This window comes from Ahaetulla prasina, chromosome 1, assembly GCF_028640845.1.
Source record: "Ahaetulla prasina isolate Xishuangbanna chromosome 1, ASM2864084v1, whole genome shotgun sequence".
Lineage (NCBI taxonomy): Eukaryota > Metazoa > Chordata > Lepidosauria > Squamata > Colubridae > Ahaetulla > Ahaetulla prasina.
The window spans coordinates 270,282,882-270,308,419 of NC_080539.1; the positions used below are offsets into that span (position 1 = coordinate 270,282,882).

A 25,538-nucleotide genomic window follows, 5' to 3' on the forward strand; every position below is an offset into this window, starting at 1 on the left:
TACACCCAGTCAGTTTTTGTTCTAATAGTTTCCCATCAATACAACACAATTCTTTTCTCTCAAATATTTGTAGTATTATAATTAAATTCTAGTAGAATTTGAAGAAGTATTTTGATACTTCTCTAAGCCAAATCCAGAGTTAGGAACACTCGGTGTACTCTGGAAGATATAACTGAATGCAATGTGCAGCACAATTTTATCTCTAATTGTGATAATGATTTTTTTAAATTTCAGACTTTAGAAGATGGTTTGATGCACCAATTCATCATAACAAAATATATGGGGATAAGTAGGGAACAACCAGAGTTCCTTTCAATAGTAGCTTCTATGTACTCCAAAGAAATTCACCTGGGCTAATATTGACATTAATTTAAAGCAAAGGAAGCTTAATTTTCTTTTTCATATACTTGTGTGTTTTCTCAAAGAATCAGTAAAGGGTAGTGTCAGGATTCCAAGGAAGACCTCCAATGAAATAAAGCTCTGAGGCTTGAGGTTCCTCAAAGTTCCAATTTATTAGAGATGTCATGTTGGCACAGCTGGGAAAACCTGAAACTGAAAGCTTCCAGGTTTTCCACATCCAGTTCACAGTTCACAGCCCTGCCCCACACCCACAAGTTCATCACATTGTCCAATCACTCTTCACACTCAATTGGATACAATCTTCAGGCAGTCTACATCAGACGCAGGCAAAAGTCCTTGAATACGGAATGTTGTTATGACTAACTTTCTATTGCTCAAACAACAACCCCCTCCCAACTTCCTCAGCTAAAATATGTGGCAGTTAAGAAGCAAAAAGAAAATTGTCTTCAAAAACTGACAGGTAGTAGACAAATATTTAAAATACAGATCATTCATTCAAGGAGGGAGGGAAGGAGGGATTAATTCAACAAAAAAACCTGAGTAGCAGTATGTGCAGCCTCTTACATAGAGAAAAATCAGACAAATTAGACTTTTGTAGGAAAATTGGACATAAAAGGAGAAAATTGATCAAATAAACCCAATATTGTTATACATACAACAAAAATTGATTAGTTATGTTCTGTCCATTGGGAACTCTGATTACTATTTGGAAGAATTGGCCACTGGAATAGTTCTGAGGATTCTAACCTTTGTTATGGATATCTTACACCATTCATAAATCTAAATTTTTGCTTTTTCTTTTTTTCTGGTGTCTTACTGTAGCTTGCTTTTTGTAGATTTTGTGACCTGGTTTGACATCTTCAGAATTCTACAACACTGGGCTATACTTGTTTTGACAAGTTAATGCAGAAGTAACAACAGAATCTAATAAAGTTAATAAAATGATCCTAACATTTGGATGGTTTAAATTACCAGGGGATAGCTATCTTATGTAACTCATGCACTGGTGGAAATAGTGTTACATTTGAATATATCTTCAAATAAAATCTGCTTGATTTGACAATTGAAGTTGATGAAGTGAATTAGCTCAACTTGACTCAGAATCACAAATTTGAATAGAATTAATTGACTCTGAAATGAAATGCAAATGGAAACAAAATCCAGAGGTTTCTTGCAGACATCAGAAAGTGATAAATGGGGCTTCAAGGAAATGACAAACCATTTAGTTTATCAGCTTTCACTACTGTCTTTTTGGAGTAGGACAATTAAGTTATTGAGTGATTTATGTGGTTATATCTAGGATTCAGTGCAGTTTCTCATAAAGGAGAGAATACAAAAGAATATCCAAAGGGCAACTGATCTCTTAACAACCACATCAGTTCTTCTGGCAAGAACTGTACAATATTCATTAAAAAGTTGAAGATGTATCTCATAAATGTATTTATCTTTCATTTTTTTTAAAAAAAAGTTGCAAGTGATATATAATGATAACTGCCATAAATCTTAGAAGATGAGGGCCTTTTTGTTTCGAGATTATAGTGGGTAGACAAAGGTAAATAAGACATTGTCATTTTCCCATCTCATGGAGAAAATCTATCTATATCAAAGTTTCTCAACCTTAGTAACTCATTCTTCAGATGCCACATTGTGTTTCAAATGCACTTCTGCGCCTGGAGACAGGATTGATAAAAGTCAAAGCAAGAATCTGTATAGCGTCCTTATAGCTTAACTTCTTTCCGCAAGGTCTTTCTCCATTAATCCTCCAAGAAAAATTTAAAAGCATTATTTTTGCCTTTAAAAGAAAAAAAAAGCCTCTGTGGATCAGGCAACTCAGCTGGGATCGTCAGAGCTTTTTAAAAGCATTTTTTTTACAACCTCTTCGGCCAAAGATGGCATATAATCAATTAATTATTCTCACATCAGCTTTTATTATAAAGTTAGGCAATATGTGAAAACTACACTGGGAATCTTAAACCAGTAGTCTACAGATAGCAAGGGATAATGATTAAATCCCTTTTTCATTTTTTAAAAGTTAGGAATCATAAAAGTTTGTTGGTTTCCTATAAGGGAGACATTGACTTGAAACTTTTTCAAAATGCCTCATATGAGTTAGAGACAACCCTGTCATATTCATTATGCCTGTTGCCTTTGCTCTCTGTTAGTGATAATGTTAGTGTTAATTAATGATAATAGTGATAATTAAACCTCTCAAATTTTCACCACTATCAGTTTTTTCCTGGTACATAATCCTGATTCAAGCAATTTATAAACAAAGTGAAGCCTTGATTTGGCAAACTTTAATAGAACAAATTTTGAATGTAACAGACAAAAATTTCCTTTTTTATTCCATGTTAGTATTACTACATTTGCAGTCAGAAAGCCAGCAACAAATTACAGTTTCAGACTCTGATTTATGGACAGGATATATTCATAGATACCCCTGTCTAACATCATACTAAACCCCCCAAAACAAATAATGGCTTTCAACATTTAAAAAGTGCTTTAATATGGATCAACATTTTTAAAGAAAACTTTTACTCAGCTTTCATTTACAACTCCAGTAGCATACCAATGCCTTGGTGGGGGGGGCATTATGATCACATCCATTCTCTCTCATCATTTTTCAAGGCAAATTAAAATTTGGACTGATCCCAGCAGCAGCCTGTCTGAGGTATGATCTGCTGACACTAGTCTCACAGCAGGAGACCTTACAAATGGTTCATGCTTTGATGGAAGCCTTCTCCTAGATACATTAGTTAATAAATAGACCTAACAGTCACATACCTCAAAGTTCTTCCAAGAAAAAGTGTGATTAAATGAGGAGGATAAATGCTATACTGAATGTGTGGTATTAAGGTCTTAAATTTGGATCCATTTGAATGATACTCCAGTATCAATTTGACCACATAATTTGCTCTGCAGATAGTTTATGCTGTAATTCCTGCTTCTCATTATGTCTCTTAAGAATATCACCAGCAATGTTTTGCGCCTTGAGGTATGAGTATGGCAAAGACCAGGGAAGGTGACATAAGGAGAAGGTGAATTTCTTACCGGGATGTGCTGATTGAAATAGGGGCATCTTGATATAGGTTATTAATGTTCCTTTGTGGGCAGAATTTTTAAACATAAAAGAAATAGCATGCAATGTAAAGAAACACGCAATTATTATATTGTAAGATACAACATTCAATGGTCATTTTTTGTTATACTGGCCATTGAATATTACATAGTACCAGTGGTGGGTTTCAATTGTTTTTAACTACTGGTTCTGTGGCTTGATGGGCATGGCAGGGGAAGGTTACTGCAAAATCCTCATTTCCTCCTAATCAGCTGGGACTTGGGAGGCAGAGAATAGATGAGGGCAGAGCCAGTCAGAATTTTTACTACCAGTTCTCTGAACTACTCAAAATTTCTGCTACCAGTTCTCCAGAACCGATCAGAACCTGCTGAAACCCACCTCTGCATAGTACAATATGTTATTGCATGCTGGGATAAAATTATATTAAAAAACATAATGAAGCATCTCATGGCACCTTAAAAAATTGAAAAATGGTCCTGGCATAAGATTTGTATGTGTTTTTTTCTAAATCACACATTTGAAATTCCTTGGCTGATGGGGTCTGCAGTAGGCCCCTTTTGCCAGAACAAGCGGGGTGGATTAGTATAAGTATAATTATATTATTATATTGCTAAAAGGCAAGTGTTCTTTGTGGACTTGTCTAGTTCCAAATATAGTCTTAACTATAACAGATCTTTACTGTAATTGCAGGACATATTATGAATTCATCTGGAAGAACTAATGACTTTCCTGAGTACTTCTGGCTGCCTCAGGTGCTAAACCTGTATTTCCAGTCCTAGAACATCAATCCCTAAAGCTTTATGATTGGATTTAAGAGCCAGAACTGGAGACTGGGAGAAGTCCTTTCCCATGCTGCAGATCAGTTAAATCAATATTAAACCACGGATTTTCAATGCAATGCAATTAATGCAAATTGATTCAATGCAATTAGTAACACTGGAGACACGGCCAAATATAAATAGTACACATAAATGCTATGACACCGCCCCCCCCCAAAAAAAGGATTAGTTTTCAACCTTACAATGTGGTGTTTGAATGCTTACAGGCTTGTTCCATGATTATATATATATATATATTTATTTATTTATTCAAATATATATATGTCTTTGATCATGATATATATATATATATATCATGATATATATATATCATGATTCCTGACAGGAAGTCAGAGATGCAAGACTATTTCTGGCAAAGATGTGCCTCAGAAAACAAGAAGTCAACTAGGAGTTGCCTGGCAATTTGCCACAAGCCTTTGAATCATTGACCTTGAAATGACACTCCTTTTCATGCTTCACTTCCACTCATCCTCTGTGGTGCTGAATATATGAGCCGTGGGTTGGCCATGAGGCCTTTCGTTAAAGTTGCCTGGCAATTCCACCAAAGTCAACAAGCCCAGAGAAGATCTTGGAAGAGACGCTGACTTTCATTCATGTGCTCCATCATCCTCTGGAAAACTGTCGCTACTGCACATACATAGCTTGACTCTTCTTTTTTAGATCAAGCCTTGCATTTGCAACTATAAAATTAAACTCTGAATATTAAAAACTGTCCAGTGTTAACGATTAAAGGTTGCTACTGGCTTAAGTAAGCGCTGAATTTTCTCTTTATTTGCGGAGATTAAAATATTTGGATAAACCAACTTGCGCTGCAGTTATATTAAGCTGTTCTTTTCAAAAGCATAAAACATTTATATTTACGTTTTTCTTGATTTGCGTATTAAGAAAATTTGCTTTAGTTCAAATATCAAATCATAAGTATAAATACCAGATATGCTGCGATGTGATTGTTTGAAATCAAGCTACCAATAAAAAGCCATTTATATAAATTCATTTAAAAAAAAAATTAAAGGAATCTTATAATGCTGAACTCTTTGCCAAGGAATAACATATATGTGTATGTATGTAGATACATTTTAGTCTAAAACTTTGTCTGCTCCAAATCTCTTCTTTTCAATACATTTTACACTTTCAGGACTATATGCACACGTATCAAATTTCATTAAAGGAAAAGCATCTATGAAGGATCTCGAAAAAATATCATCCTCCATTTTTTTGCCCCCATCACTGCCACAAAAGCATTCTAGGAAATAGTATGCCGGACTGAACGATTTAGAGTTGTTTTGTCCTATATGACAGTTTCTCTACTACTGTATATAGTGTTAATATTTTAGCAAATCTGACCCAATTGATTTCAATTACTTTTTTTCATATCTTCATCTACTAGCTTGATTTGGTGCATGACTTAGCTAACTCAACAAAAAAAAGTAATAATAGTTCCATGTGCAATTCTGTATTTTTCCTGATTGTGCATTTCCTGCAGGTGATTTTTCTTTATTACAATGCAATCATTATCTAATATATTATTGTTGGGTGCAGAGTGTTCAAGAAGTCAACAGATGTGTTTTTATATAGATTTTCATAGCTGTAAGCTAAATTACAAAATTCTAAAAAAATATAGATTTTGGTGCACATCTATATCAGAGGAGTAGAAGAAGTAAGCAACCTGATGTTGTCCAGATGGTTTGGATTTAAACACTCTTTATCTTATCTTATTTATTTTATCAGTTCCAACAGGATGGCTAATGGCAAAAAACTGGAATTGCACCTTGAGATCCAAAAGCATCTGTCTCCTCAGCTAGTTAAAATGTTGAAAAATCAAATATGTACATAGAAAATCCCTTCCATTCCTACTTGCATCCTGCATTTGCCGCAAGTATGTAGCTTGTGGGAATTGAGTTGGGAATTTATTATTCATTCCCTCCCCCCCTCCAAACGTTGTTTACCTCTCTATCAGGCCTGTGTGGAATTACTGTGTGTTGTGACGTCCCAAAGATGCTTTCTCAAGAGGCAACTGGACTTTCTTGTTTTTCTTTGAAGATGTTTCGCTTCTCATTCAAGAAACTTCTTTAGCTCTGACTGGATTGTGAGGAATTAATCCACCATCCAGTCGGAGCTGAAGAGGCCTCTTGGATGAAAAGCAAAATGTCTTCCCAAAAAAACAAAAACATAACTTAACATAACAACAGAGTTGGAAGGGACCTTGGAGGCCTTCTAGTCCAACCCCCTGCCCAGGCAGGAAACCCTACACCATCTCAGTCAGATGGTTATCCAACATTTTCTTAAAAATTTCCAGTGTTGGAGCATTCACAACTTCTGCAGGCAAGTCGTTCCACTTATTAATTGTTCTAACTGTCAGGAAATTTCTCCTTAGTTCTAAGTTGCTTCTTTCTTTGATCAGTTTCCACCCATTGCTTCTTGTTCTACCCTCAGGTGCTTTGGAGAACAGCCCGACTCCCTCTTCTTTGTGGCAACCCCTGAGATATTGGAACACAGCTATCATGTCTCCCCTAGTCCTTCTTTTTATTAAACTAGACATACCCAGTTCCTGCAACCGTTCTTCATATGTTTTAGCCTCCAGTCCTCTAATCATCTTTGTTGCTCTTCTCTGCACTCTTTCTAGAGTCTCAACATCTTTTTTACATCGTGGCGACCAAAACTGAATGCAATATTCCAAGTGTGGCCTTACCAAGGCATTATAAAGTGGTACTAACACTTCACGTGATCTTGAGTCTATCCCTCTGTTTATGCAGCCCAGAACTGTGTTGGCTTTTTTTGCAGCTGCTGCACACTGCTGGCTCATATCTAAATGGTTATCCACTAGGACTCCAAGATTCCTCTCACAGGTACTACTATTGAGCAAGGTACCACATATACGGTACCGGTGCATTTTGTTTTTTTGGCCTAAATGTAGAACCTTACTTTTTTTCACTGTTGAATTTCATTTTGTTAGATAGTGCAAAACAAAAAAAACAAATCCAGTTGCCTATTGAAAAATCACCTTTGGGACAACCATGACCTGGATGACTGAAATTCTCCATAGATGTATGTTGTGGGACTACCTTAAATCTGATTGAAGGAACAGTGCAAGTGTCACCACAAGCTCCTATCAAAATGGATAACTATTCTTTGCTTTATCAGAACTGGTAATATAAGACCATGGAAAAACCATAGAAAGTTCTGGAGGTATCGCTTCAGTATGGCTTAGCCATACTTTATGTAGCACTCTGAAAGGGCACTTTGATGAACTTTTGCATATCCTGCAATCACATTAGCCATTAATTCTAAAATAATATTCTACTTGAGGAAATTCAACTGAATTCATGGTATAAAATGCCATTTCACACCATGCTATGTGAACCTATCCCTTATTTATATATTAGTTTTTTATTTTCTTTAAAAAAATATTCCAACAATTTTCCACAGTTGGCAAGGCCCCAAAAGATATTTTTAAAAAAATATGAAATCTGTTTACAGCCCCACATAGCTATGGGTTGCCAATCCCTGCCCTTGTTTGCCTTCCATCTCTTAATACACTGCTGTTTTCACCCCGAAAGTAAGTCACTGATGGCTGATATCAAATCATGCATGGGGAATGGGTGTGGAAGTGGACCTATCTCCCATTCTGTATAATTTATTTATTCATTTTATTTAAATTATTATATTTATAATGTGCAAGCCTAAGAGAGGTAGAGACCATTTTTCATAGGGATCAGAAATGTGAAGTGTCATTGTTTTTTCTATGTTAGTTCTTATAATAAATTAATCATAAGCAGATAATCAGTTACCCAGTCATGAATAACATTAATAATAAAGTTACATTGGTTTAAACAAAGCTTTCTTCCATATTGGTACAAAGTAGGAAGGAATCTACAAGTCTGGGCTTCACCAACTGCTGGAAATCTGATTCTTGAAGACCATCAGGGCTCATCACAGCTAACCGTCGTAAAGCTGCCTAGGAGAAAATGTGACATTTTAAAATGTTAATGATAATTAGAATGAACCCTGCTTTAGACGATGCTATATAAATCTATTTGAAAACAGACTCATATTCTGAAGTTCAGTGAACGTTCCTTGTGCTGTTTACCTCCCAGTGGAGGCTAAACTTGGTGCTCTGTCTATAGGTAGCTTGGTCAGTTGGTTCACTTGAATTAATTAGAAATGGGCAGCAATTTTTTTTTAAAATTTGCATTTATATCCCACCCTTCTCCGAAGACTCAGGGCGGCTTACACTATGTCAAGCAATAGTCTTCATCCATTTGTATATTATATACAAAGTCAACTTATTGCCCCCAACAATCTGGGTCCTCATTTTACCTACCTTATAAAGGATGGAAGGCTGAATCAACCTTGGGCCTGGTGAGACTTGAACCTGCAGTAATTGCAAGCAGCTGCTGTTAATAACAGACTGTCTTACCAGTCTGAGCCACCAGAGGCCCTTGTTTACGAGAATCCAGAAGGCAGGGGAGGAAAGGGCTTATCTCTGAGTTCCTCAACTCTGCCCCACACAGAATGCTGCCCTTCCCTAACCACATTTGTTTGTTTGTTTTAAATGTCCATATGCTAAATAAATTAAAAGGATTTTTTTTCACAAAAGAGAACTTTTCAAATCACTTGGGTCCTGCCTGAATGTCATAAATGTTACCTTTATCTGTATCTATTTATTATTTACTAAATCTGCACTACTATTAATCTTCTCATCGTTCCCATTACCCATCTCCTTCCACTTATGTCTGTATGACTGTAACTTTGTTGCTGGCAATCCTTACGATTTATATTGATATTGATTGTTTCAGTAAACAAACAAGCAAACAAACTGATTCATTTAAAGAAACAAAAATAATTTCAAAATTTAAGCCAAGTTATATAAAGGTGTTCCATGCCCCAGACCCCCAATGCCCTTTCTAGTAGAAGGCAGTTTTGTTTCTAGAGACTCTGTACCAATGAAGGATTCTGAAGGTGAATCATGGATTAATAATGCAATTTTAGGCAAGCCTAAAATTAAGATAAGAATTATTTGTGTGCAATTATTAACATATAACTGCTTCTATTTTGATGGATGTCTGCAAGTTTATGACAATACAAACAATAAATCATCTGATTTCCAGCCATGTGGAGACAACAAAAAAATTGAATGCAAATCTCTTTTGCAGAAACAAGTATTGCTTACTTATCTTCATTAAAATAAGGCAGCTGTTACAGAAATTATTTTACCATATTATGAGATGGGATGTTGCAGATATCCCTTCTAGCAATCTGATAAAATATATTTTCATTGGAAAGAAAATGATATCAGACTACTAAGCTTTAAGGCTTTAACTTTGAAAACCTCCATGGCTGATAATTTCCTGAAGGTTTTAAGGACAGAAAAGAGTCAGATTACAATAAAACTTGTAGATGCAATTTATTAATACATAGGATGTCAAATGTGCTCAAAAGATTAGTACCTGATGTTATGAAATATATGTTTGCTTTATTAGTAACCACAATAAAGTGTATTTTCTCTTTTTTTAAAACTTAGATGCCCCTGTGGAACATAACTAAGGAGAAGGGGATCAATAGACAGAGGAAAATCTTTTACTGGAAAATACTTTTCTTTCTTTCTTTATTTTATTTATTTATTTTATCACAACGTCATATAAAAAGATTATATAGTATATAAACATATATATGAGTAAATATTAGGAGGTATAAGCATCAATATATATATAGGAAGAAGAAAAGAAAAACAATAGGACAGGAATGGTAGGCACATTTGTGCGCTTATGCACTCCCCTTATCTTGCAACAGCTGACATTATGGAATGGAATATATTGCTTTACAGATAAATTCTGTTCCTGTCTGTTGCAGATCTGATTTGGATAGCTAAAGAGCTAACGAGAGCTCAATAGTGAGGGATGTGAATCAGAAGGCTGAAATCTGGCAAGATTAGCTCTTCTACCCTTCCAGCCAAAAGGAATTTTTGGTCATGAATGTCTCACCAGCAGAATAAAATGAAAGAAAAGAGGGAACAATCAGAGGGGGGCTTCACAAAATTTAACAACCAGTTCTCCCAGAATTGAAAATGGCTTGCACACATGCGCGCTGCATCAAAAACACGGCGATTGTATAAGACGGGATAGCGCTGGGGCAGGTGGGAGGGCCCAGCCACTGGCCGTTACTACCAGTTTGCCCAAACCTGTCCGAACCAGCTGAATCCCACCCCTGGGAACAATTAGATGCTCTTACCAGACAAGCAACAAGAACAGAATCACTCTTATTTCTTTCACCTGGCGACCTGCAAAGTTGTATGAGACGTGGAATACCTAAAAATGATTTGAAAAGAACATTGATCAATAATTTATTCTGTGTGGCATATTTTCTAGATTCATCCATTTCAGTCAAAATGTTGTCATGCCATAAAAAGTGATACTAAAAAAAAAGCAGGAAAGAAAAAAAACACTTCTTTTTACATAGCACATATTATAAACACTAAGAGAATTCATAGTTGTCTTTGCAAAGCCAGTGAATCCTTATCCAGGCATATCGGACTTAATTTATTCAATGATAAATGCCATTTTTAAGGGATTCCTTTTTTCCTTTATCTAGAAGAGTCCCATTCATAGCTAGTACTGAGTTTTCTGTGGACAACATTGCATCATTTTGTTGGGCATCTGGGTTAGCATGCACAAGTGCTACCATGAGCAACCACAAAGGTTCATATAATTAGTCCTTACAAGGCTGTCCCCAGGATATGATGGCTGCCCTTGATCCTAACTCAGGAATGAAATGTAAAATTTGTTACTTTGAACATTTGTTACTTTGAAATTTGTTCTGTGGGTGTGGCTTGGGGGGGAGTAATGCGACTGGGTGGGCATGGCTAACTTTTTTTTTTACTTTTAAAAGCATTTTTTCTAGAACCTCTTCAGCCAAAGAGGTTTTTAAAAAATGCTTTTAAAAGCCTGTGATGATCAAGCAACTCAGCTGGGATCGCCAGAGGAAAAGCTTTTAAAGAGTTCTGACAATTCCAGCTGAGTTGCCTGAACACCAGAACCTTTTAAAAACATTTTTTTCTACAACCTCTTTGGCCAAAGAGCTTGTAGAAAACATACTTTTAAAGGGTTCTGACAATCCCAGCTGAGCTGCGCGATCATCAGAGGCTTTTTTTTTTTACTTTTAAAAGCATTTTTTCGGCTAAATAAAAAATGCTTTTAAAAGTAAAAAAAACACAACCTCTGATGATCCCGCAGCTCAGCTGGGCATGGGCGGGGGGGTGGAGGCAGGGATTTTTGCTACCAGTTCTCTGAACCACCCACCGCCATCACTACCGGATCAGACGATCCAGTCTGAACTGAGAGCATTTCACCCTCCTCTAACTGCTTTTTAGGTGCTTGGCAATTGGCTGTATTTTGGCCATTTGCAGCATCCAGTGGTCATGGGACCAGGTTTTACAGGTTTTTGATGAAAAATGGGATTCATTTTTTACAAAACCAGTCCATAGCAAACTATTTGTTCACTTAATGACACAAAAAAAAGGTTGTAAAATTAGGTTGCCCACAGGACAACTTTATGATTGTCACAACTTACAACTGTAATGGGCAAGCTCCATTAAATCATAAATCAAGGATTATTTGTATTGCTAACTGAACTCCAAGCTGCTAGTTGGGGCAATCATTGGTTGATTCATAAAACAGAAATCTTTTTAAAAATGAATGACCAGTACTGGAAAATAGATTGGTTCTTAATTGACATGCAATGGAGTAAAGTAGCATTCAGCCAACACTGGGCTAAATAATGTCCCTTTAATATATCAAATCATTTAAATACATACAGTTGAGTTTTATGGCTGAATTAGCTACTTCAGGATCACGGCTAAGTCGAGCAAGTGTCACTGCGGCTTTTTGTTGAACTTGTTCACAAGCCGCTCTTTCGGGTGAATTCCCAAATGGTGATTTTTCAGACAGCATTTCCATTAAAACTTGAATGCCTACAAAAACATAAAATATTGCTATCAATTATCCAAGAACACATTAAAAAGAATTGTTGATACAAACTTTATAGCTGAAGATGAAGCAACACATAAACCAAGCCAGCGTAATTGCAGGGGACAAAGCTAAATCCCTAATCCCCAGTCCTCAACATTGCTCTTTCAAATTCTGCCTGAAGGTATAATCTCCCATCATTATTCCAAATATAAAAAGGAGAAGTGGTAATTTTAAGAAAGTAACTTACTTAAGCAGCATAGATTTAGCTGCTTCTATTGCCAGTCCTCTGCTATGGGATGAGAATGACATCCTCATTTCCCATTTAGGAAAGGATGACCTTCACCAATAATGTCTCAAGCCAGAGGTGAAAAACATCCACCAATAGCATGGATGACAATTCTGACAAATGGCTAGAACAGTGATGGCTAACCTTTTTGCCTTCACATGCCAAAAGCGGGGGAAGAGCATGAGGGTCGCGTGCGTGTGGTACCCACACCCATAATTCTATATGCCCCATCCTGCACATGCATGTGCAACTCCCCCGCACTCCCCTCCACTTTTGGCACGCAATGGCACAAGGGCCTAGTAGGCTCATTTTGCTCTCCCCAGGCTCCAGAACCTCTCTAGGAGCCTGGGGAGGGCTAAAACCGCCTTCTTCACCACTTCAGATGCCTTCCAGAGACCAGAAACAGCCCATTTGCCACTTCGGAAGTTGGCAAACAGCCCTCTGGAGGACCTCCAGGGAAGTGGGGAAGGCCGTTTTTGCCCTCCCCAGGCAAAGGGAGAGCAAAAAATGGGCCTTCTCACACACACCCTGGCCCTTTGGCAGGAAACAGCCTGTTTCCCTACTTCCAGTGGGCCCACCGATATGCCATAGGTTCGCCGTCACGGGGCTAGAACTTAACTGTAATTATTTGTCAAAACTCATCCCCTCCTTCACCTGCCACTTCTCCTAGACACAAGATCATCTCTCTTCTAGACTAGAAGAGAAGGCAGGCAAAGGGGAGATATAATTCTTTACTGGAGTTGATCCCTGGTTTGGAAACATGGATAAGCCCTAGTTGCTGACAGTCCAGGAACAGCAAGCTGCTTCTCTCTGCCATTTCATCAGGCAACAATTACAAAGAGATGATCAACTGTTGTCAGGGAAACTTTTGGGTGTAAGAGAGCACTTAAACCTTAACAAGAACGCTAAGTCTATATTCAAAAGCAGCTTGAACAACAGTAACAGAGCTGGAAAGGACCTTGGAGGTCATCTAGTCCAACCCTCTGCTCACCCAGGATACCTGTACTAGGGATTCGAACTGCCGACCTTTCTGATCTTTGACAAGCTCAGTGTTATAGCCACTGAGACATCTAGTCAGGCTTTGATGACTATGAGGAATTCAACAGTGAAGCAGTAGAGAGAGATGGCTCCCTCTCTGCTTCTTCACTGGCATGTTTCCCAAAATAGGTAGGTATAACAATATCATCATTCCATGTATCTGAAATAGAAAAAAAAAAAGCCATGATTTTGAAATTGCAAGGTCCTTCCTGTAGGTATTTCAGAAAGAAAATGACATAAACTTGAATCCTTACAAATTTTTGGTCAGGATTCCGAGATTTGGAGATGTGAAAATGCAGAATTGTGTCTCCAAAAAAAAAAAAAGATACATTTAGATCTTTAGTAATCCTGGTGTATAGCATTAAATTAAATGTTGTTTAGCTGAAGGATCCTATTTCAGTTTTGTTTTCACATGTGCAAATCTTTTGTGCGTTTGTCAAAACATACATACCATTTTGTTGGATTATTTCTGAAGCACACTGGTCCAGCACAGACAGGTTTGCTAATACAGTTACAATCTAAATTAAAAAGAGGCAATGGTTTCAAAATTTACATTGTACAGCTGTTATTATAATGACTTATAAATCATTGATCAGCTACTTGGGAAATTACTCCTCCACTTAAACTCATTGTTCTTATTGCCATCGCAGGAAAGCTCCTATTCTTATTGTGATTTTCCCATGACCTGTAATTGTGCAAGTAGGATGGGCCTTTGTTGGACACAAATGCAGGAAATCACTGTGTCCAACGGTTTCATGAAGCTACCTAATATTTTATTTTAAAAACTGTAGTCAGGGATAGGCAACCAAAATCCTGTGTGGTGGTCTTCTCTTCAGGCCCATTGTTTTCCCCAGCATTTCACTGGGAAATCTGCAGGCAAAAAACGGTTGAATCTTTTTTTTTTCCAGATTTAAATAATTTTTATTTCCATTTTCCAACATCATATTTATGTACAAACTATTATCCATCATTAATCATTAATTTTTATTTATTACTGATTCAGGCCTGCCCGACTGCCACTTCCTTTCTTCACAACCTCCCTCTCTACCCTCTACTACTTTCACATCCTTCATCTCCTTCACTTTACTACTTCCTCTCCTCCTTCTCCACTCCTCCCTTCTTCTACCCTATCTAGCCTTCTTATTCCCCTCCTCCTTCTCAACTCTTTCCTACCTACTTTCTTCCCTCCTTCTACTCCTCTCTCCTTTTCTTTCTGAAATGGCAGTCGGGCAGCCCCAATATCATTTTAAATTTTAATTTCATATCTTCAAACATTACTGTACATTAATAATCAATCCATGGTTGAATCTTAATACAAATATAAAAATCTCAGACTGGGGAACGTGATACATACACCTATTTTGTGTGAAGGCATTTTTAAAATGGCTTAGGGCCTGGGTACTTACGGGACCGCCTGCTGTTACCGCATGCCTCCCACCGACCCGTACGCTCTCACAGAGAGGGACTTCTCAGGGTGCCGTCCGCCAAGCAATGTTGGCTGGCGGCCCCCAGGGGAAGGTCCTTCTCTGTGGGGGCTCCCACACTCTGGAACGAGCTTCCCCCGGGTTTACGCCAAATACCTGACCTTCGGACCTTCCGCCGCGAACTGAAGACACATCTTTTCATTCGCGCGGGGCTGGCTTAAATTTTATTGATTTTAAATTTTATTGATTTTAAATTTTCTATTATTAATTTTAAGGGGTTTTAGTTTTATATATTTTAAAGTTTTTTAGGCCAATTATAAAATAAGTTTTTTAATTTGTATTTTAATTGTATATTGTATTGCCTGTTTTTACTTTTGGCTGAGTCCTTCGGGAGAAGGGCGGTATAAAAATCGAATAAATAATAATAATAATAATAATAATAATAATAATAATAATAATAATAATAATAATAATAATAAAAGGATGAAAAAAAATTGTGTAACTCACTTCAATGACATACTGTAACTGCATCATTGCCATACTTTCTGCAGCTCTCAAAGACTAAAAATATTAATAACAGCGGAACAACCGTAAAAATAGTGGCCTTGGTTCCCAAAAGTACTCCAATCCTATGTTGGAGGCTAAATTTTGTTTTGTTTTCCTCAGCTTAAATTTCTGTAATACTCAAATCAGAGATTTCTGCAGAAGGGGTAGGTATATTGATCGATTGATTGCTTTTATATTGCCACCTATTCACCCATGGTGACTCAAGGCAGCTTACAGAATATAAAACCACATATGTCAATATGGCAGTTTCAATTATGCAATCATGACTATCATTACAACTTTGCTTATCCCTTGCGGGTACTCCTGGTTCATATAACCCTTTCAACATGAACAACATATAAATATGGGGGAAAAATTGTTTTGTTTTTAGTAGTTGGACAAGACATCCTGTTGCCTAAAATAGAAGACATTCTTATCAGAAACCTTTATCAATAGAAGGAAATGGAGGAACATATTTTGCTGATTTCTCTTCAACTTCTGCCACTTCCCCCTAAACTAGCTTCCTTTTGAGGAGTCTTATGAAACACCATAGCATATGAATGGATGCTAGAGAAGATAAAGAGGATTAGAACACTGATGTCCTTCCTGCTTTTATTCATGGAGACCTTTCTTGAAAAATCTGCCAGGAATAGAAGAACAATACTAACCAGTGGTGAAATCTGAAGCAGTTTACTACTGGTTCGCTGGCTGCGCAATGTGCACAAATGCAAGGTGTGTGTGTGCTCATAGCGCATGCCAAAAGGAGGCATGGGGTAAGTAGAACAGCATGCGGGGGGGTGGGGTGTGACCAGCTGAATAGGTTGTAAAAATATGCTTTTAAAACTAAAAAAAGGCTCTGACGATCAGGGGTCAGAGCCTCTTTTTTTACCTTTTAAAAGCATTTTTTAAAAGTGGCAAGGAGGGAAACAGGCGACCGGGCATTGGAGGGAATGGGCGGGGGTGTGTGTGGAATTTTTGCTACTGGTTCTCCGAACCACCTGCTATCATTGCTACCGGATCGGCTGATCTGGTCCGAACTGGGAGCATTTCACCCCTGATACTAAAACCAGAAAATGTGGAGTTCTGGATTTTTTTCAGTTCCCACTGCATTGACACATGAAATAAATAATGAATAGGGTTCAAAGGCATGATTTATACATTCAAAAGGGTAAGACCTTATACATAATCAAATGGAGATAAATACAGATATGCTGCTGTAGGAAAACTGTTCACAAAATGTCTATGGAGATTCTTACTCATCCAGGTCATGGTTGTCCCCAAAGTGCTTTTTTCTTTCAAGAGGCAACTAAACTTTCTTGTTTTTCTTTGAAGATGTTTTGCTTCTCATCCAAGAAGCTTCTTCAGCTCTGGCTGGATGGTGGGGAATGGTAGGGTTTATATTTGTATTACATTCATTCAGAGCTGAAGAAGCTTCTTGGATGAGGAGCAAAACGTCTTCCAAGAAAAACAAGAAAGTCCAATTGCCTGTTTGGGATGTTCACAAGATGGAAACACTTGAAACTTGAAACAGATGAAAGACAGCTCATCTGTCTGGAACCCACACCTCATTTCGGACATTAATACAATTAAGCACATCCAGAAATATTTCACATGAAGAGTCCTCCACTCCTCTGCTCACAAAATACCTTATGCCACCAGATTTGAATTTAATGACGGACGTAATTTTTGATTTTAAAGGAGGAAGTCAGGATATGCGAAAGAGAAGGATTATAATTGTGTTAGACTTTAAAAATTTAATGTATGAATGTTAGTTTTTTGAACTATACCTTGTGTTTGTTCCGGGAAGTCTGGGGGGGAGGGGAGTTTTGAGGGAGGGGGAGGGAGGGGGGAGGGGGGGAAATAAATTCTGGGTTTAGAAAATTTAGAACTACGCCGCCTTCAGTATGACCTGAGCATAGCTCATAAAATCATCTGCTACAATGTCCTACCTATCAATGACTACTTCAGCTTCAACCACAACAATACACCAGCACACAATAGATACAAACTTAAAGTGAACCGCCCCAAACTCAACTGCAGAAAATATGACTTCAGTAACAGAGTTGTTAATGTCTAGAAAGCACCACTAGACTCTGTGGTCTCATCCCAAAACCCCCAAAATTTTAACCTAAGACTGTCTACTGTTGACCTCACCCCATTCCTAAGAGGACTGTAAGGGCATGCATAAGAGCACCAGCGTGCCTACCGTACTTTTCCTAATGTTCCCTTTAATTGTATTCATTTTATGTATTCAATTCATGCTTCTACTTATATATATTATCTAATATGTACTCGACAAATAAAATAAATAAATAAATAAATAAAGCCAGACTATTTTTTGAGTTCAACCAAACCAGCTTCAGTAATAGATACAATACACCAAAGTTGCCTTCTCTTTGGCTTCCTTTTCCCATTGCCTCCTTCCTAGGACTGAGAGAAATATATACTTGATATATCAAAAATCAGGCCCTATAGACTAATACCATATCTTTTATTAGTTAATTGTTACTAATTAACAGAAAAGTTGTTACTGTACTTAGGGAAATTCAAAGGTGTCTCAGTACTGTAAATAACTTAAATAGTGGTTTATTTCATTTACATTTACCCATTCCATTTCCTTAATATAATTTGTTCTTATTCATATATGAAATATATAGCTTGTCTTTCTTTCACCAAAGTAACTTAATATAAATGGCAAACCATTCCTCTTATTTTCCTTAGTAAGGTAGGTTAGGTAATGAGAAAATGATTTTCCAAAGTTATCCAGTGATTCCTGAGAATGGAATATAAATATACGTATGTGGCCCTGGTCCTACTTTAATATGACCATGCTACTTGTCCCAAATTTTCCTCCTTCAGTCTGTGTGTATACATCAGTTTTTGACTCTTTCTGACTGAAATTTTCTTGGCAAGTTTTCTTGAAAGTGATTTGCTCTTGCTTGCTTCCTAGTTGTGGGAGACAAGGATTGGCCCAAAGTCACCCAGCAGGTTCTGTGCCTAAGGTGTGACTATACTGGCTCCTCATTAGTCTAAGTCTTTCTTTAATGAAAACTACCAATATGAGATATGACAGTTTCCAGTGTGCAAATATTCCTATAATAAATTACTCAGCAATCCCAGACTTGCCTATTGTTCCAATGTCAAAATACCTCAATCTAGGAACCCACTTTACCCTCAATTAATTCCTTGGAATTTTTGTTTTTATCATTTTGTTGGAATGTTTAAGCAGCATTCATTGTGCTTAAGGATCATTAGAGGTTTTTTTTGTCAGTCACAGTACATTCAAAAGCCTCTGATTAATCTATTCTTTGCACTCTGAAATGTTCTGCTTCATTTGGGGTTGGGCTTTTCTGAGAAACAAATAAGCAATGACAATACAATAGGTCTACAAGAACAATTTTAGTGAACGATAACCCAGGTCTTAGTGTACAGAATAAAGAAAAACACACAATGTCTTTTCCGCAGCAAGTGTTGTGGTCCGCCAGCAGCCTGCGGAGAATCAGACAGCAATGAGGCTGAGGAAGAGCATGGGCCAGTCCTGGAGGCTGGGGAAGGCCTGGATGAGGGCTCTGCGTGGGAGGCAGAGGTGGGGCCAGGGCCATCCGGGAGCGATGTGCGGACTCCAGAGCCTCCAGAGACTGATAGTAGTGAGGCAGAGGAACAGGAGGAGCCTGTTCCTAATGCATGCATGAGAAGAGCTGCTAGAAGGCAAGAGCAGCTAAAGCAAAGACGACGACTCGGGAGTAGGGCCAAGAGATGATTGGCCCCTCCCATAAGGCTTAAAAGATGAATGATGGCGTTTGGACTCTTTGCTGGAAAACAACATTGATAGCTTTGTATTGTTGCATTTGTATTGGTGTCTTCTGAATTTTTGCCAAGAAAGGCCTTTGGCAATTTGCCTAATTGGACCAAGGTTGGTGATAGGACTGAGGAATTGTCTTGGGAGGAATTTGCTTTAATTTAGTTGGACTACGCTGAGAATGAAGTAATTCTCAGCTGTTTTAATAAAGTTTGTTTGTTTTTACACTGACTGAGTTTCCTACTATCTACCTGGGTCTGGGTCACAACAGCAAAAAGATATAGACTTGCAGAGGTTTCTTTTGTTTTTAGCTGATGCTGCACATAAAAAGAGTATTTTTCAAAGGGTTTGCAAAGAGAGGAGGAAACAGCTATGGCATGGAAAAAAATTAAGGGAAAGAGCAGAAATAGAGGAGGGATATGGGATATGAGAAGCACGAGAGAGAGAAGAGATATCAGTAAAGCATTTGAAAATGAGAGAAAAAAATGCTTTTTTCCCCATAGAAGCAGACTTCTGCAGAAAACTGAAGAAAAAGACTTAAATGTGGGAAATAACAACTGAGCAGTATTGAAAATGATGATATTTAGAGTCTCTGAGAGAGAGAGAGAGAACAAGAAAAGCAGAAGACAGTTGAGGAAAGTATTTGAAAATTGAAAAAGCAATGGCATTTTCTTTCATCATTACAATCCCACTTTTTAAAGCAGGGGCCTCCAACCTTAGCAACTTTAAGACTTGTGGACTTCAACTCCAATTCTGGGAGTTGAAGTCCACAAGTCTTAAAGTTGCCAAGATTGGAGACTCCTATTTTAAAGAACTATCCTCATTTTCTGGTGGTCAGCAATTTACACCGCAGAGTTAATTGTATATGTTATACAATTATAATATGTTAATTAATTAATATTCATAGGAAAATAGTTTTTGTGCATTTTTATTATGATTGCTGACATGAGTAGGAAAAAAATCAATCCTAAAACAAAGATTATATCATCATTTCATTATGTGCTCAAAGTACATAAACTTAAAAGTGCCAATATTCATGATGATCTCGATAAGCTAGGAAACACATTCAATTTTTTGCTGCGGTGTCTTTCATTTCATTTGATGGTAGAGATTTTGCATTGTTGTGGCTTGGTTACCAAAGACTACGAGGGATCATTATTTGCATCTAGAAATAGCTGAACTTTGCTGCCATCGCTCCATTAGAGAGGGAGGCATTCAATTAACTGCTTTTATCGATGCAATGGATTCTGTCAACAAAGCAGGGAGAGGGGAATTCCTCCTTCCTCTGCTGCTCCTCCTGAACTCTGCAAATGCTGTGTGAGTGGAAGAGAATATTTCAGGGATGAAGAGAAGGGAAATTCCTACAGCACAAAGGCAAAACCAGTCCTGGCATTAGATTTATCTGAGAAAGGCAAAGTTTTCTTTTTAAAGAGGAAAAAACTCATTTATTTGCTTAATGATCTTTCCCCATAGCAAATAAAGATAGGGAAAAGATGATTTCACTAAAGATTGTTCACAGCTAGGCAGTGTCGTCTGGCGACGCCCAGGGGAAGGGCCTTCTCTGTGGGGGCTCCCGCCCTCTGGAACGAACTCCCCCCAGGACTCCGTCAACTTCCGGATCTTCGAACCTTCCGTCGCGAGCTCAAGACACATTTATTCATCTGTGCAGGACTGGCTTAGATTTTAAATTTAGAGGGGTTTTAAATTGATTTTAATATTTATATTTCTATTTTTAATAATTGGTATTATTAATTATTGGCATTAGAATAAGTCTTTTAATGATTATTTTAATTTGTATATTGATGTTTTTATATGCCTGTAAACCGCCCTGAGTCCTTTGGGAGATAGGGCGGTATATAAGTTTGAATAATAAATTAAAAAAAAAAAATTGTTGTTGTGAAGTCGTGTCCAACTCTTTGCAACCCCATGGACCATAGCTCACTAGCAGTGGTGGGATTCAGCCAGTTCGCACCTATTCGGGAGAACCGGTTGTTAACTTTCTAAGCAGTTTGGAAAACTGGTTGTTGGAAGAAAACTTATTTTATTTTTTTCCACTTTACAGGGCTAATCCTGTAAGGAAGGCCGGAAGGAAATATTCTGGTGGTGTTTCTAGCTTAATCTTTATTCCCCCGCTTACAGAAACTGCCTCTCTGGTTAACCCTTATTACATTGTAACAGCTAAGGCGAAGTGCCTATCGACATGAGTGATGTTGAGTTGGCCACGTCCACACAGTCACATGACCACCGAGCCACACCTACCCAGCTGGTCATTAGGGCAGAGAACTGGTTGTTAAATTATTTGAATCCTACCACTGCTCACTAGGCTCCCCTGTCCTCCCCTGTTTCCCTGAGTCTGCCCAAACTCATGCCCACTGCTTCAATGACCCTATCTGCTGTTACCCCCTTCTCCTTTTGTCTTCCATCTTTCTCAACATCAGGGTCTTTTCCAATGAGTCCTTTTTTCTCATTTGGTGGTTTCTCATTTGAGTTTCAGCTTCAGTATCTGTCTTTCCAAAGAACAGTCAGGGTTGATCTCCTTTATGATTGACTGATTTTTATCTCCTTGCAGGCCAAGGGACTCTCAATAGTCTTCTCCAAGATCACTAAAGATATCTAAGGGTAAAATAATCAAATTCTACTTAATTATTCCTTGAAGAGTCCTTTGTGAAACTGCATATATGCATTCATGTATATGAAAATGTGAACAAAGGAAGAACCCATTCTTATGTCTGGAAGCTTCTTATGTGTTTGTAAACAAAATAGTTGATTGCATCTAAAGATACAAACAAGAGACCAATTTATAAACCACACTAATTAGGATAAAAAGGTTGATTCTACATTGCTAGGGTTGGTAAAAGCCAAGCTTCCAAACTCTTTCCTGCATTTATTTTTATCTCCATTATGAACTAGTGTGCCACTTTTTAATTTCTTAAGTATTTTTGAGAAATTTAATTACACAATTTATCATTTTCAGCTTTGTTAAAAGAGACAAACTGATTACCTCATTTCTTACTCTGCTCCTGAATTTGTTCTTTAACTGTAATTCCAGTCACTTTGTAAATGACTGTCACACATGCCAGGATATATTATTATGCAAAGCATTCAAGAGAAATAACAAAAAAGAACTTCAGCCATGAAGTGACGTTTGCAAAACAAAACTAAACAAAAAAAAAAGAGTATTGTTTCTGGATACAGTTCAAGCTCTTAAGTCTCCAAATGTCATATATTGATTGAGAGCTGATATAAATAAGGGATTGTTAATAAAGATGCTGACTCTTATATCAATAAAAATGTTTATGGAGGTTGTTCCTCTAAGGCATCCCAATGCAGGGAAAACCCAGCACCATATTCTCTCCTTCCCTCTCCTTCCCTCCCCCCCCCTCTTACACACACACACACAAACACACCATTATCCAGGAATTCACAAAATGATTTAGCATATGAAATAGAAAATATTTGTTTCCAACCCTACTGCAATTCGAATGACTGAGCAGAGGTGACACTATCCATCTTACCGTGTTGAAGAAGCAATACGAAGAAGCAACATGATTGTGACCCAACACTTCAGGTTATATTAAAGCCTCAGCTGACAGTTTCAATCAAAAGAAAGGGCTTCCGATATAGTTCTCTTGGGTAATAGATTGCTTATAAGAGGTGGAAAAGGCAATGCCAAGAAAGAAGTGCTGTTACTTCTTTTTACTAGGAGTAGGAAGTACACCTTGCTTGAGAAACCAGCTTGAAAGAATGGTTTCATTCAAAGCATTGTCCTAGTTTCAGGTCTGTATAAGAAGGACCCATAGAAATAAATTGGCTTGACTTCATCCAAGGTTGGGGAACCTGTAGTCTTCAGATGTCTTTGAACACTAACTCATCACTATCAAGTTACTGATATCAAAGGACCTCCATCTTTGTCCTAATCAGTACTTGGATGAGAAATTAAATAGAAAGGTATGTAACAATTTTGTTATAGGGCCAGAATCAGAAATAGCAATAGTTTGTAGCTCAAGTTGTAGTTTTGTCCTCCGAGCTTGCTGCTTGGTTCCCAGATGCTTTGTTGTGCCAAACTAGATAATATCTTCAGTGGGGTTTTTTTTGGGGGGGGTGAAGTGTCTTGTTTGTTTATATAGGTCCTGGGAGATCGGTTGGAATGGTTTAATCACAGGCCTATTGAATCACATGACTGATTCATAAGGCTGGTTGATTTATAAGGCTGAATTAGAACCAGTGTATGAACTAATAAGGAAGCAGATCAATGGTGAAATCCAAATTTTTTTACTACCTGTTCTGTGGGTGTGGCTTGGTGGACATGGTGTGGTTTGGTGGGCGTGGCAGGGGAAGGAGACTGCAAAATCCCATTCCTTCCCCACTCTGGGGCCAGCCAGAGATGTTATTTGCCGGTTCTCCAAACTACCCAAAATTTCCGCTGCCGGTTCTCCAAACTGCTCAAAATTTCCGCTACTGGTTGTCCAGAACCTGTCAGAACCTGCTGGATTTCACCCCTGAAGCAGACCATCTGAACCTCCAATTGATGAGCACCCCAGACCACCACCAGCTGAATTTCACACCTCACAGCAACCAGTCGGAAGTCACAAGACCAGAACCAGTCTTGTGAATTAACCAGCTTTGTGATTCAGTCGGTCCTGTGATTCAGTCGGTCCTGTGATTCAACCAGTCACAAAACCAACCAGCCACCCAGGACCTATATAAAGAAACAAGATACTTCACCCCCAAACCTTCCTGCTGAAGATGTTACCTAGTTTTGTAATAAAACGTCTGGGTGCCAAGCAGCAAGCTCAGCTCAGAGGACAAATCTCTGCCTATATAGAAACAGTTTATTAAGTAAATCTGATCAATAAAAGACAGATCATGTATAAATTAGCATTTCTAGGTAACTTTCTATTATTATGCATTTTTTTTCTTTAACAGGTCAGACGTTAGCAGGTTTTTAGAAGTCTAGTAGGTTTTCCTTCATTTGGCTAGCATTTGGAATTATCCTTTATAGAATTGTGATAGAAAATGAGGTTCTGATACAGAGTGCTTGAGTTTTAATACCTTGAAGTTTTAATCACTATAATAAATGGAAAAATGAGAGAGACAGCAGTTTAGAAAGAAAAAGGAAAGAAATATAAGTAAAATTAATTTAAATCCAAACATTTTTTGCTTGTGGATTAAAGTGAGAATTTAGACCACCCATCTGATTTAACCATTATAAAGTGCTGCCTGAAATGAATATGATTTTTCTGATATTTTAACACAGCCAGTGATGATGTAACAAAAGGAACAAAACCAAAACAGTATATTTTCTTTTAGAAAAATGAATTTATTTAAATTTATCATCTTTGTAGGAGCAGCGCTATTTTTGAGAAATACTGATCTCAATTAAATTATGCCTCTTCCATTTTTGGCATGATGACTCATTGGATAAAAATGTCATTTCTATCTACTTGCTCTTTTAATCATTCCTAATTTACAGTGTATTTGGAGTTTGACATAGCCAGTCCATCCATTTTACTGAATGGGGCGATTTGGTCAATCAAAGAGAACACTTTCTATTTAAAAATATTGGTAGCAATAAAGGCTATCAGAATCGTATATACAATCCTCTTTTTCGCAGAACAGAAGGATACATATATTATATTCTACGTCGTGCCACTGTGGACAGGATTTACATGAGTTCTCATGAAGGAGGCTTAGAAGAAAGAGACATTTATTTATTTTTGCACAGTGTATATTCTGTGCCATATTTTTTATTACACTGACCACCAAGAGGTGCCATGTTATCAGTCTGATCCTCACTGGGAATTGCTACCCATATCTGACTATTACCAATAAGGATGAAAACTGATATTATTTTAATTATTCTTAAATTGGTGTATTTTCTTTCCTAGGCCACAAACTTTCAAACTAATAGCATCATGGTATTATTCAAAGGTGCTTGCTTCTAAATAGATTTCCAGAATGGCTACTAAAGCTATTACATCATCATAAGCAAAGCTGTGTTACCCACAAAGCTGGCTTTGCATGAGAATGACTTTAATAAATGCTACAATAAGAAAAAAAAAAGCCATGAAAGAGAATTCCAAAACTCTGAGGACATCAGCACTAAACAGTACAGCACGATGAAGCTCTTATTTCAAATTTTTTGGGCCTATCCTGTTCAGAAGATTTTGTCCATTAAATCCAAAGTTGGATACACCAAGATC

At 37.6% G+C, this 25,538-nt stretch overlaps 1 protein-coding gene across 2 annotated transcripts in view; it reads right to left on the reverse strand.

Annotated features, from left to right (window-relative positions):
* Positions 1 to 328: 328 nt before the first annotated feature.
* The window catches only part of INSC (INSC spindle orientation adaptor protein), a 143,225-nt gene continuing 118,015 nt past the window's right edge, over positions 329 to 25,538 (reverse strand). For both annotated transcript variants that reach the window (XM_058159126.1, XM_058159135.1), the window contains 4 exons: positions 14,018 to 14,084; positions 12,089 to 12,244; positions 10,507 to 10,583; positions 329 to 8,233 (listed from right to left, as the gene is read on the reverse strand). In XM_058159126.1, coding sequence (XP_058015109.1) covers positions 8,105 to 8,233; positions 10,507 to 10,583; positions 12,089 to 12,244; positions 14,018 to 14,084 — 429 coding nt within the window. In that variant the 3' untranslated portion in view covers positions 329 to 8,104. The remainder of the gene's footprint in view (positions 8,234 to 10,506; positions 10,584 to 12,088; positions 12,245 to 14,017; positions 14,085 to 25,538) is intronic.